Source organism: Tachysurus fulvidraco, chromosome 2 (genome assembly GCF_022655615.1).
Source record: "Tachysurus fulvidraco isolate hzauxx_2018 chromosome 2, HZAU_PFXX_2.0, whole genome shotgun sequence".
In the NCBI taxonomy this organism is placed as follows: Eukaryota; Metazoa; Chordata; class Actinopteri; order Siluriformes; family Bagridae; genus Tachysurus; species Tachysurus fulvidraco.
The window spans coordinates 17,520,911-17,534,822 of NC_062519.1; the positions used below are offsets into that span (position 1 = coordinate 17,520,911).

The window sequence follows — 13,912 nt, forward strand, 5'->3', positions numbered from 1 at the left end:
GAGAAAAAGACACAGAGAGACAGAGAGAAAGAGAGTGAGAGAGACAGAGAGAAAGGGGGAGAGAAAGAGAGAGAGGGGGAGAAAGACAGAGAGAGGGAAAGAGAGAGAGAGAGGGAATGAGAGAGGGAGAGAGAGAGAGAGAGAGAGAGGGAGAGAGAGAGAGAGAGAGACAGGGAGGGAGAGGGAATGAGAGAGCTCGCTCTCCTCTCTCTCGTTTCCGCTTTCATTCTCTCTTACCTCTTTTTCTCTCTCTCTCTCTATCTCTCTCTCTCTCTCTGTCTCTCGCTTCTTTCCCCGCTCGCTCTCTCTATTTTTTTCTCTCTCTCTCTCTCTTTCATTCTCTGCTCGTTCTCTCCTCCTCTCTTCTCTTTCTCTCTCTCTCTCTCTCCTTTCTCCTCTCTCTCTCTCTTCTTTCTCTCTCTCTCTCACCGCTCTCTCTCTCTTCTCTTTCTCTCCTTTCTCTTTTTTTCTGCTCTCTCTCTCTCTCTCTCTCTCTCTCTCTCTCTCTCTAGAGACTATAGCTAGAGAGAGACAGCTCCAGGTGAACTACGTTATTGACTACAATAAGGAAAAACTTCAGGAACAGGAGAGCGAACACACGCGACGCTGCAGACGCTCTGCACTAGAAAAGCATTGCTTTGAGTCGGATTAGAAACACAGTATTTTGTCGTGGTCTAAGTGTTTACATGAACATAACGTTTATAAGTTTTACTCAAACCCTCCTGGTTATCACTTTCATATCAAATGAAAACAACAAACTCTTTTATTTGTTTGAAAATTTTCAAATAATTCACAACAGGAAAGATCCATGAAGACAAATAAAGACAAAATAAACCAACAGTGAAGAAACTCAGCACTGATTAATATATCTAATATATATATGTACACACACACACACACACACACACACACACACACACACACATAGTTCCCTTTTTGTAAAGTGTAAAGATGGATATTAAACACATATAAACCAGATTTCAGCACAAACACACACTTTCTCGATGAAATCCACAAACACAACCTCCACAAAACACAACTACTTCCTCCTCTGAAGCCTCTTCCAACCTTTCTGCTACGTTTCCGTTCACCTAGCCGCTACGCTAGCCCAGAAATGGCCTGAGTGCTCGCAGGCCGTGCGCTGATTTTAGCTCGTTCAATTTAAAATGAAATCAGAACGTCTTGTAGGTGACTGCAGCTCAGACACATGGGCTGCGATTACTTCCTGTTTCCGGGTTAGCTAGCTAAATCTCCTGCCACCTAGCACAAGCCTCAAGGCCTGTAACGTTCCCTAAAGTCAGATGACAGGAAGTTCAGTGGACAGACACACAGTTTTAAGCCACACCTCACGTTCCAGAGCCGTTTTCAACTTGCTCTCGTCGAGTCGAGATATCGAGGTCAAAACTAGGATGTCGCAAGCGTGTAGCATTAGCATTAGCATAGACACACCTGATTTCCACAGCAGGAGCTAAAGACTTCCCTGGCCAGAGGTACGACCCATGTCCTTTGTGTGTAGCTGTATTAGCCAGCTAACTTCCTGCCATGCTAACAAACTAGCAGGATAAAGGAAGAAAGTTCCCTCCACTGGTAGGTCGGCTACATAGTCGTCGGTTTGCACATCGAGTGTGAGCTCATGTTTCTTCACGTGTTAAGTACTTTATTGCTTCATTTTCACGTTTCCTGTTGGATTGCGAGAAATTCTTCAGGACAACTACAGTGTTGAGGCTACGCTGCTTTCACACAAAAAAAAAATGACAAGTTTTCTACGTACGTGAAAGGGACATTTGGAGCGAGTGACGTTTTCAGTTGCATTTTTTTTAATAGACATTCTGCACAAATTAGTAACGACACTGTAAAGAAGAGACTGGGACTAGTTTCGCTAGCTGCGAGAGCGTCTCAGTGGAGTGTAATAACAGAGCTGGATACACTCTATCAGGCCACGCCCACAAACAACCATAGCAGTGTTTGGTCCATGCACCACAAGAGACACGATTGACTTGTTACTTGTTACTTGTTGGTCTTTACCGTAGCTTTGGACTCCGAGCAATCTCCTGTCAAACATCAATGTAATACTTTGTAAACGCAGTGTTTTGTGAATGCAACACTTCATACAGGTTATACAGCAGTACATCACTATAACACAGTTTCCATCAGGACACAGGATCGGTCGAAGAGGGCTCAGTGAAACTGCACCGGAACGAAGGCGTGGTGAACTTCCTGTTATTCCGACACTAAGAGCAGCACATCGAGTCTGTCTGAAGAGCGCAAGAACGAACAGCAGGAACATGCGTCACAGTATCGCAGTAGGTCGACTATTGCTCTGGTTTATGCTGAACACACTCTCACTCCTGTCACATTCCCCACACACACACACACACCCACACACACTCCTGTGTGTACTTCATGCTAAAATGCATGGAAATGTCCGAATAGATACCGAAAAAATATTGAACACGCAGTAAATGAAGCAGAACAGAAAAGTGTGCAACGATTCAGCAACGTGTGTTCGTAGAAGCTCGAAGGTTTTAAAGCAGAACAACAGACATTTATTTAACTAACGATAAAATATAATGTTAGTCGTTTCATCTTCTCTTTACATATGTGTGTTATATGTCTTAATAATTTAGACGGAAAAGGAATCGTAAAACTGAGAAGGTCCTAAGTGCGGGTTACTGGATTAAGCAGATTTAAATATACAAAGAAATAAACAAAGAAATAACCAAGACTATAGATACAGATATAGTTGATTAGCCAAGACATTATCGAATCGTTGGCTGTGACGCTGCTGTAGCGAGGAAAGTTTCACAAGCTACAAAAGTCCGAACGTTCTTCAGTTGGTTTCTGACGTTATCGTGTCTGTAAACATGGACAGAACTTCAGTGTAGCTAAACACCGGAGAGATATCTGGCGGCCATCTTGGATAACCGGAGTGTTTTTTTTTCTTTTTTTTTTCTAAATGCTAAATGCTATTTGGTTTCGAGCGCAAAGCTCCCTCAGGCTCCGCCCCTTCCGTGTGGAAAGTGGAGCTGCTATGTTCACCAGCTTAGTGTAGCTGGTGAACCAGTTAAGTGTATCAGCCAGCTTTGTCTCTAAAAAGCATGCAGAAGCCACCAGACATGTCTCAGCTAAATGGTTTCTGTCACGCGTGAACATTTTGTTTTTATAAACACTTAACGCAGGTGTGTGAGTCTGATGTTCACATTCGGTTTAACAGACATGACCTCGAATGCGTAGGTGCTAAAACACCCGACGTTACTTCTACCGAACAGTGAGTAAGTGTAGCGTAATTAGAAGCGCAGGGCTTAATGCTGAACGCCACTGAGCCAAAAGACTCAAGCGGTTTGTCTCTAGGCTCCACGTGGCCTTCAAAATGCAGCAAATAACATTTACAAAAACGTTCTTTTTAAATGCATCAGCAACCCATGTGTGAATACCGTGTTCTGATTAGCTGAGCTAGCGTGCAGATCTATGGCTAGCTGTGCATCTCGTTCCCTTCAGACCGCTAAAATATCAAACCCACCTCCTGCTGGATAGCGAAAGTATAGCAGTATAGCATGTAGCATCTAAATTTTACATTTGTTTAATATTCAAAGATTAAATCTGTAGGGTCGGCATGGAAACGGCCGAACCAGGAGGAACTGTACTCTGCGTGTAAGGCAGACAATCAGACGTGGTTGTTGACACGTGGCTCTAAATCGGTACTCGACAGTAAATTGTAAAACGCATGCTGTTTTTGGCTACGTCTCTCTGGAGTTTAGTATTTACAGGAATTTTTACACTCGCCAACGAGCCACGGCGTGCTTTCCTGAGCACAGGAGCGAAGCTAAACCCAGAGGCGCCAACATCGATCACATGCTGTGACCTCGATGCTTTTATTCTGAGTGAATACGTTTTGCATCTGTTCTAACAGGAGAAGGTAGAAGAGCATCGTCTCATCTCTGTGTTTTCTCTCTCTCTCTTTCCAGAGTCAGGAGAGGTAACTACCGCCTCTACACTGATAACTCATCCTAATGCTGGCGCCTCCGAGTAGCGACAAACAGTGTAAGGCTAAGAGTTACATCAAAGTGTTTGGTTCCTAAAAAAACCCATGTAAAGTTCCCAAATAGGTCAAAATAATTCCCTTTTCTGTTTATTCGTGTACTTGTATCTATGTGGAATGTACGGTTAGCACAGCGTATATATATATGTGTGTGTTTGTATCCTGTACGTAACAGTATGGCTTGTAGGATTTGCGAGTCAGCTTCCGTAACGAGAAAAGACAAAGCTCAGGAAAAGACGTCGACGAGGCTCAGCGAGACGCCACCGGCGCTGCTAATGTTAGCGTGAGAGCAAAGCAGGTGCAGGGTGACCATGCTAGATGCTAATTTACAGAGATCGGGGGGAGGGATGAGGGAAAGGCAACACACAGAGACAGATTTAACTGTTCTGCTCATCTCCGGTCTGTGTGGCGGGAGACGGGGGAGTGGGGGATTCGCCATTGCACCGCGACGAAGAAGCTTCGGCGGGTGAAGCCTCCGGTCCAGCAGGGGGCTCTGCGGGGGACGTGGAGGCCTCGGCTGGAGCCTGTGGATTTTCCTGCGCTGCTCCTGCAAGGTTCGTGGCTCCCTCACTGGGCTGAGTGGTGACGGCAGGTTGCTGGTGCTCCGGAGCTCTCAGCCTCTTCATGATGGTCGTCACTCGCACGGCTTTCTGGAGAGGAAGAGAAACGTAAAAAAAAATTTGCCTCTGATTGGCATCAGTTTGTAAACGTCGGTGATAATCTTAATCGCAAACTGACTTCTGTAAAGACGTGACTATCTTTAGGTAGTCATGGAGACACGAGTGTAGATCTGTGTAGGGTTTAATCAATAAAAATTGTTGCCACTGTTTGAGAAATTTCAGCTTCACCTGCAGCTTCCTCTTCCTCACATCTCTCTGCTGTTGGTTATTTATCACATATGGACACTGTGTTGTATTCCACACGTGATCCTCAGATGGATTATTTTTATTCATATACCACACACACACACACACACACACACACACACACACACACACACACACACACACACACACACACACACAAACATACACACACACATACACAAACACACACACACAAACACACACACAAACACACACAAACACACATACACACACAAACATACACACACATACACAAACACACAAACACACATACACACATACACACACAAACACACAAACACACACACAAACACACAAACACAAACACACATACACACACATACACACACACAGGTGACACACACAGTTTTGTTTGCATCAGACAAATCATCATTCTTTCTATCTGAAGTCATCACACAGGAAACGGCGTGAACTCTCGCAGTCTCGCATCTCAAGCTGCAGAAGCATCGTCGTATGACATATTAGATAAATGTTCTGAATGTCCTGCTGTGTGGCTCAGCCAGAAGACAAACAATCCTATCCCTGAACGTGCAATAACACAAGATGATGAACAAGCAAAACACAAGTCTCAAGGATTACGACCGGAGCGTAAATAATTACCTTCCACTTGGCTCTCGCAAAATTCTTCTCCATCTGCGCACACACATTCTCCTTGATGTTTTTATCTGAGGCAGCATTCCCAGATATCCTGCAGAATATAAAGCAAATATTATTTAAAGTCTTATCCATTACCTGCAGTACAAACCAAACCGAAGCTCATTACATCACTACCATTCGTGGTTGATGGCCTCCTGCGCCGTGAGCCTCTGGTCCTGGTCGACCTCCATGAGACGTGCGACTAAACTTTTAGCTGCGAGCAGAAGAAATTACGTGTTATTGTAACTCACACCAAGACAAAATACTGTAGCTGAACTCTTTTAGTTTTCCTCGGTGGAGGCAAGTCACCCGAGTCGGAGATTTCGTCCCAGTACGGAGAATCGAACTCGTAATCTCCTGCGAGGATTTTGCGGAACAGGTTCTTGTCGTGGTTTTCGTAATCGTCGTCGTCTGCCTCATCGTAGAACGGAGGATTGCCGGAAAGTCTGTGAGGGAAAATACATTTAAACGGAGAAAAAACTCCGTTTTGTTGTTTAAGCTATTTTCCATTCTGAATCTCCACCTGCCCGTTATTTCCTCCACCACATTACTAAAAGCTTCCTGTTCTTGTCGAAGCTCTGTAGTGATTGGTTCTCTCTGCTGCTCGTTTCCTTTGGCTTCCTCTCAGGCTGTATAACATGCATGCTTGTGGCTCTGCCTCTTATTTCTCGTTATTTTGGTTTCTCAGTTTCTCTTGTTTTTTTTTACTGAGTGTTAAGGGCCTTGCTCAGGGGCCCAGCAGTGGCAGCTTGGTGGACCTGGGGTTCAAACTCATGACCTTCCGATCAGTAGCCCAACACCTTAACCACTGAGCTACCACATCACTTTAGGTTTAGGTTTAGAGCAGCTTTCATCTCCTTTACGCTACCTGTTTTCTTTAGAAGTAAATTAATATTTTTTGAGCTCACGTTTCATAGATATTGACTACACATGACTACACATCTCACATGGAGTATTTCTTTTTAACGCTAAGTACCCCTGCTCCAGTAAAGTGAGGTTTCTCTACAGGATTTGGGATTAGTCTGTACTCACAGTATGTACATGATCACTCCCAGAGCCCAGCAGTCCACGGGTCGGCCGTATCTCTGTCTCCCAACCACCTCTGGAGCTGAACGAGACACAGAATAGTGCACCAGGTACAGTAAGTTGTAGGTTCTCGCTCTTTTACACGCCAGTCTGACACAGTTACCCCCAAGAGCAGGGGTTCTGTACAGAGTTCTATCCCCTGTATAGCTGAGTGTACTCTCATGACATACTTTCATAAAAACAAACAAATAAAGAAGCACAAGACAGGAAAGCCTCATACCCAGGTACTCCGGAGTCCCACAGGGTTCTTTAATAAGCCCGTTCTCGAGTTTAGCCAGGTGGAAATCGCTGATAACAATTTTGGAATGTTTCAGGCGGTTGTAATACACCAGATTCTCCAACTGAAACAAATATGTAAGAAAAACTAATATCATTTTTAGCGGGTTTTTTTATTTTTTTATTGACAACTATTTGTTGAAAACGTGTCTGTGTGTCGTCTGTCCACAAGGGGGAGCAACAGCACATACCTTCAGATTGCGGTGAACGATGTTGAGGGAGTGCAGGTATGCCACAGCCTCCATCACCTGGCGCACCACATTGCTGGTGTCCTTTTCTGAGTAGTAGCCCTGGTCCAGGATCCAGTCAAACACCTCTCGCCCTGTGGCACTGAAACACAACCGGAAACGTATGCGTCATTTTTTTTAATCGCACACCTGAGCTTCAAGGTCTTACTCTTACAAAGCTGTTTATCATTTTTTCAAACTCTAACATGCATTCCTCACTTTTCACAGCAAGGACACGTCGTTAAAGACAACATGACAAAACTTTAGCCTGGCATCGGGGACATGGTCATGGCGGCGTTCTTGTGTTTATAAATCACACAAAGGACCTGAGAATGTCTGATCAGTGAGAGAGAACTTTCAGGAAACATGGTGCACACTCTGCAGCAAAAAGCATGGAGAGAGAGAGAGAGAGAGAGAGAGAGAGAGAGAGAGAGAGAGAGAGAGAGAGAGAGAGAGAGAGAGAGAGAGAGTTTTGAAAACCGTGTTTTTATCTGACATATCCTCAGGCTAGATGAGCTCAGGTTCCTCGAGATGTGCCTCAGCGCTGCAGGCTCAGCCGAAGAAAAGGAGAGCAACATCTCACAGCTGGCAGGAACAGGGATTAAAGTGGAAATACATCCTCATGACTGCTGAAACTTTTTCTCTGTGTGCTTGTTAAGTCTTATATGTGTCTATTTATTGTGCTATGTTCACCTTCATGTAGCTAGCACTCATTCACATCTCCTGTGTTAGTCCCTTTGGCTAGGAAATCTAACCTTTCTGCAGGTGACCTCTGTAACACTGATCCAGAGGAACTCTGTGGTGTTAATGTGGAAGATTCTGTGCATGACTCACAGCTCCAAGAAGAGGAAATACTCTTTTCTTGTCTCGTAGACGTCCACCAGCTGCAGAATGTTCGGATGCTTCACCCTGAAATGACAACGTTATGACGGGATTAGGAGGGTTAGGGTTCAGTAGTTAAGGCTTATTATTAAAGCTTGTGATCGTGGCCTCTGTATCTGTCAGTCACACTGAAGGAGGCGTGGCCTCTTTATCTGTCAGTCACATTAAAGGAGGTGTGGCCTATGTATCTCTCAGTCATAGTGAAGAAGGCGTAGACTCTGTATCTATCATTCACATTGAAGGAGGCGTGGCCTCTGTGTCTGTCAGTCACACTGAAGGAGGCATAACCTCTTTATCTGTCAATCACACTGAAGGAGGAGTGGCCTATGTATCTCTCAGTCATAGTGAAGGAGGCGTAGACTCTGTATCTATCAGTCATAGCAAAGAAGGTGTGGCATATTGTCATATTAATTAATGTATTGATTGTATTGTTGATGGTATTTTCTCAGAAACTAAGCCACACCCAGTGAGCTGACGTTAGTAATGTCACATGGAGCTATTTAGATCTTCTTGACGTTAATGTAAACGTATAACGCTCATTCAGTAAAAGCAACAGTGTTTAGACTTCTTCCAACCCTGTTGTTTATTTCTTAATGCACCGCTGCAGCTGCTCATTGATGTGCTCTTATTAATCCCAAAGAGCTTTTAGGAGATTGCTAACGACGCTACACAAAGGACACATTAGAGTGGAGCGCGAGCGGCCGCTCAGAACCTCAGTCTGCACTTCTGATGTCACTGTGCTTCATCACAGAAATAGTTTAAGACCATCTGCTGTGCCTCTGCTTTTCTCACCCCCCATCCCCCCGCCCCCCGTCCGTCCGTCCGTCAAAAGCACTGCGTCTGCAGGGAAGCAGCCGAGACTGTTGCTGTGTTTCTAAAAAGACTTTCAGGCAAAACGTCATTCTAAATCTCTCTTTCTTCATCAAGTTCAACCGAACTGAAATTCAACGGAATATAATATGAAGCTCTTTAAAAAAAACATGCTGAGGCATCAACACAATCTCTCTCTCTCTCTCTCTCTCTCTCTCTCTCTCTCTCTCTCACTCCAAACTCACATCTTCAGGATGAAAATCTCGTTCTTCGCAGCCTTGCGCACTTTTCTCCCATCCTTCTTCATAAACTTTTTGCAGGTGTACATTTTCGACGTCGTCTTGTCCTTGGCTCGAAAGATCTCGCAGAACTCTTCCCTTAAAAAAGAACAAACAAATGAACACTGAAGGGAAAAATGTTGAGTTTGGAAGTCTGCACGCCCAAAAAACGAGCAGCGTTCTTCCGTCTCACAGCCTCAGAAAAACAAACGATTCTGGTCGAACATTTCCGAGGGGTTCGGATCCCTTCAGAGTCAGGTTTGAATCTGTATCTTTAGTGTGTTTCACCTGGAGCAAAGTACATTCGTTTCCCACAAAGAAACTCCACACTAAATGTACAAAACAAGCTTTTATTCTTTTTCTGATAGTGTGAGGCATAAAGAACTCGCTTTATATTGGAGCTGGGCACTGTGAGGTTCTGAGCTCAGTTCCATTGATCCTGGTTTGTTCAGTTTGTTCCAATGGGATAAACTATAAATGGGTAAAAGCGCTAAAGGTCTGAAGCTCTAGAGGAACTCAGTTTAGATGGCAGCACTGACTGTAATCCCTCTGGACATTGAACAAAGGTTCATTCATTAATTTTCTTCTCGGGTCACGTTGAAGAAAATGAAAATCTCAGGCATCATTGGGCATCGAGGCAGGATACACCCTGGACGGAGTGCCAACCCATCACAGGGCACACACACACTCTCATACACTACGGACAATTTTCCAGAGATGCCAATCAACCTACCATGCATGTCTTTGTACCGGGGGAGGAAACCGGAGTACCCGGAGGAAACCCCCGAGGCACGGGGAGAATATGCAAACTCCACACACACAAGGCGGAGGCGGGAATCAAACCCCCAACCCTGGAGGTGTGAGGCGAACATGCTAACCACTAAACCACTGTGTCCCCGGAACAATTTATTTAAGTTAAAAAAAAAACAGGTGCTTCAGAAAATCAGATTCAGACTCAATCTCCTCACCCACAATTACAAGCCGGATGGGAGTGGGAGTGACTGTTACTACGAGCCAATCAGGGGCATCTGTGATTTAATTTAATAAAAAGGCAGCGATGGCTTTCGGTGTTTTTCAGTAGCACATGTTAACTGTGCTAATCTTCATGCTCTGTGATTGGTATCAATCGAGAGAGATAGAGGGGGCAACTTTATATCTTTATCATTTCACATGACCCTGACTTTATGGATATAATCACATGTCCACTGGGGTTCGTTCTGAGAGAGATCATGGATTCAGCGTCGCTTACGATTTAACGATCTGCCCGAGATCATATCTGTCTGTGATATCTGTGGGACTGTTGTAGTCCTTCTTCTCCCCGAGCGTTAAGCATCCAAACGGCATGGCCCTCCTGCAGAGAGAGAGAGAGAGAGAGAGAGAGAGAGAGAGAGAGAGAGAGAGAGAGAGAGAGAATGAGAATAACTGAGGTTTATGCAGAAATATAAAAGAACATTAAAGAAAAGTCAACATGTTTTATTCAAATGTAAATTCAGCATCAGCAGGATTTAAATTAAAGTCTGGCTCTAATATCACACGTGGATTCAGAAAAAATCAATCACTTCATCGAATACGCTTCACCATGAGACGGATCTTTCACTCAGTGTCACTGTGAGGACAGTGTAAGCTTCTACTTCTACTACCGAACAATACTAGACAGCACCACAGGACTCAAACCTGCTGTCTAAATTTATTTACTTGTGAACGCCCGGAGACGGACACGGACATGGACATGGCGACGCTTGTGTTTGTGTTTGTCTGGAGACTAAAGAATCACTTGGGACTTGAGAGAGGGAAAGAAGTGGCCTGAGGAGTTTATAGGACTGAAGAGTTTACTTAGGAGTTTACTGAGGAGTTTTTAAGACTGAGGAGTTTATAGGGCTGAGGAGTTTACTTAGGAGTTTACTTAGGAGTTTACTGAGGAGTTTTTAAGACTGAGGAGTTTATAGGACTGAGGAGTTTATAGGACTGAGGTGTTTATAGGACTGTGGAGTTTATAGGACTGAGGAGTTTATAGGACTGAGCTGTTTATAGGACTGTGGAGTTTATAGGACTGAGGAGTTTATAGGACTGAGGAGTTTATAGGACTAAAGAGTTTATAGGACTGAGGAGTTTATAGGACTGAGGTGTTTATAGGACTGTGGAGTTTATAGGACTGAGGAGTTTATAGGACTGAGGTGTTTATAGGACTGAGGAGTTTATAGGACTGAGGTGTTTATAGGACTGAGGAGTTTATAGGACTGAGGAGTTTATAGGACTGAGGTGTTTATAGGACTGAGGAGTTTATAGGACTGAGGAGTTTATAGGACTGAGGTGTTTATAGGACTGTGGAGTTTATAGGACTGAGGAGTTTATAGGACTGAGGAGTTTATAGGACTGAGGTGTTTATAGGACTGAGGAGTTTATAGGACTGAGGAGTTTATAGGACTGAGGTGTTTATAGGACTGAGGTGTTTATAGGACTGAGGAGTTTATAGGACTGAGGAGTTTATAGGACTGAGGTGTTTACTGAGGAGTTTATAGGACTGAGGAGTTTATAGGACTGAGGTGTTTATAGGACTGAGGAGTTTATAGGACTGAGGAGTTTATAGGACTGAGGTGTTTACTGAGGGGTTTATAGGACTGAGGAGTTTATAGGACTGAGGTGTTTACTGTGGAGTTTATAGGACTGAGGAGTTTATAGGACTGAGGTGTTTACTGTGGAGTTTATAGGACTGAGGAGTTTATAGAACTGAGGTGTTTACTGTGGAGTTTATAGGACTGAGGAGTTTATAGGACTGAGGTGTTTACTGTGGAGTTTATAGGACTGAGGAGTTTATAGGACTGAGGTGTTTACTGAGGAGTTTATAGGACTGAGGAGTTTATAGGACTGAGGTGTTTACTGTGGAGTTTATAGGACTGAGGAGTTTATAGGACTGAGGTGTTTATAGGACTGAGGAGTTTATAGGACTGAGGTGTTTACTGAGGAGTTTATAGGACTGAGGAGTTTATAGGACTGAGGAGTTTATAGGACTGAGGTGTTTACTGTGGAGTTTATAGGACTGAGGAGTTTATAGGACTGAGGTGTTTACTGTGGAGTTTATAGGACTGAGGAGTTTATAGGACTGAGGTGTTTACTGTGGAGTTTATAGGACTGAGGAGTTTATAGGACTGAGGTGTTTACTGTGGAGTTTATAGGACTGAGGAGTTTATAGGACTGAGGAGTTTATAGGACTGAGGTGTTTATAGGACTGAGGAGTTTATAGGACTGAGGTGTTTACTGAGGTGTTTATAGGACTGAGGAGTTTACTGAGGAGTTTATAGGACTGAGGAGTTTATAGGACTGAGGTGTTTACTGTGGAGTTTATAGGACTGAGGAGTTTATAGGACTGAGGTGTTTACTGTGGAGTTTATAGGACTGAGGAGTTTATAGGACTGAGGTGTTTATAGGACTGAGGTGTTTATAGGACTGAGGTGTTTATAGGACTGTGGAGTTTATAGGACTGAGGAGTTTACTGAGGAGTTTATACTTTGCACTTTCTCAGGCTGAGAGGTAATGAGTGTTTATTGGTGCTATAACGCAGGCAGGAAGATGAAGTAACTGGTACAGATGCCACATACTGTAGAACTGTAGTAAAGTCTGTTTGATAAAGTAAAGGCTGGAACTGTTGCCAAATTGTTTCATTCTGTAATGACACAGATTCCTTACAGCTACCCATAATCCTCTGCAGTTACAGTGATTCTTATAAAGTCACACACACACACACACACACACACACACACACACACACACACACACACACACACACACCTTTACTTCAAGATGTTTGGCTTTGATAGTGATGGCACCATACTGTGTGTGTATGTGTGTGTGAGAGTGTGTATGTGTGAGGGTGGGAGATAGAGAGAGACAGAGAGAGGTATTGGTGTATAAATGGACTGTCTGGCACGCGCTCAGCTGCGTAACTGCATTATTTTGTTCTTACTCTGACTCTAAGGCCTCTGAATCCCAGGAGCACAACAGAAATTGCGATCGATGTTGCAGGATTTGCAGATGAGCTTCAGAAAAGAGAGATGAACACACACAGCATTGGAGTGGGGGGTGGGTGTACGGGGGGGGGGGGGGGTTCAAGCTCTCATCATTGACAAATTAAGATTTCCTCCAGCTCAGTGAGCTCTGTGTCATGTGTAAAGCGTGTTATCGACCAGACGGATTCTGTAACAAAAACCTGATCGATCTGCAGACTTCAAACACACTCGCAGATAAATATAGAAATAATTACTCACACGATTCAGTTAGACATCCAGAATGAAAGAAAGGTTTTTTATCTTCTTCATAAGTTCTCCTTTTACATTCTCATCATCTAATCATCCTCTGCTGACTTTCTACACACACAAAGAACTTTCTTCTTATTCTCTTCATTTATCATTAACCCTGCATTTACATCAATTCTCTGGTTTAAATACAATGGAAAGAAAGGCACAAGAATGAGAGAGAGAGAGAGAGAGAGAGAGAGAGAGAGTATGTCTCCTTCTTATCTCCAGTTTTTCAGTCAGTGAAGAAGCTGAATCTGATGCTGAAGTTCTTGAGGGCTTCAGAGGAGCAGAGAGACAAACTCACAGAAAACGAAAGAAAAAAGAAGAGAGAAGTTGGCTGGGAAAGAAATAGTGAGTCTCATCAGTCTGAACAAATTCAATCGGATCAACAGCCATCTGTATGTTCTGAGTGGAAAGCTGCTCGTTTTTCCCAGAGGTGACGGACGGCATTTTACACGAGCACAACCTCAAACAGAGCCAAGAGCCGGAAGAGTCTTTA

General features: G+C 43.8%; 1 protein-coding gene across 1 annotated transcript in view; it reads right to left on the bottom strand.

The window, feature by feature from the left end:
• Nucleotides 1–525: 525 nt before the first annotated feature.
• The window catches only part of camkvb (CaM kinase-like vesicle-associated b), a 37,326-nt gene continuing 23,939 nt past the window's right edge, over nt 526–13,912 (bottom strand). Inside the window, exons 2-11 of the mRNA XM_047810539.1 lie at nt 10,371–10,472; nt 9,089–9,220; nt 7,986–8,060; nt 7,116–7,254; nt 6,869–6,989; nt 6,595–6,670; nt 5,872–6,008; nt 5,698–5,776; nt 5,527–5,614; nt 526–4,689 (exon numbers count right to left, since the gene is read on the bottom strand). Coding sequence (XP_047666495.1) covers nt 4,417–4,689; nt 5,527–5,614; nt 5,698–5,776; nt 5,872–6,008; nt 6,595–6,670; nt 6,869–6,989; nt 7,116–7,254; nt 7,986–8,060; nt 9,089–9,220; nt 10,371–10,465 — 1,215 coding nt within the window. The 5' untranslated portion in view covers nt 10,466–10,472 and the 3' untranslated portion in view covers nt 526–4,416. The remainder of the gene's footprint in view (nt 4,690–5,526; nt 5,615–5,697; nt 5,777–5,871; nt 6,009–6,594; nt 6,671–6,868; nt 6,990–7,115; nt 7,255–7,985; nt 8,061–9,088; nt 9,221–10,370; nt 10,473–13,912) is intronic.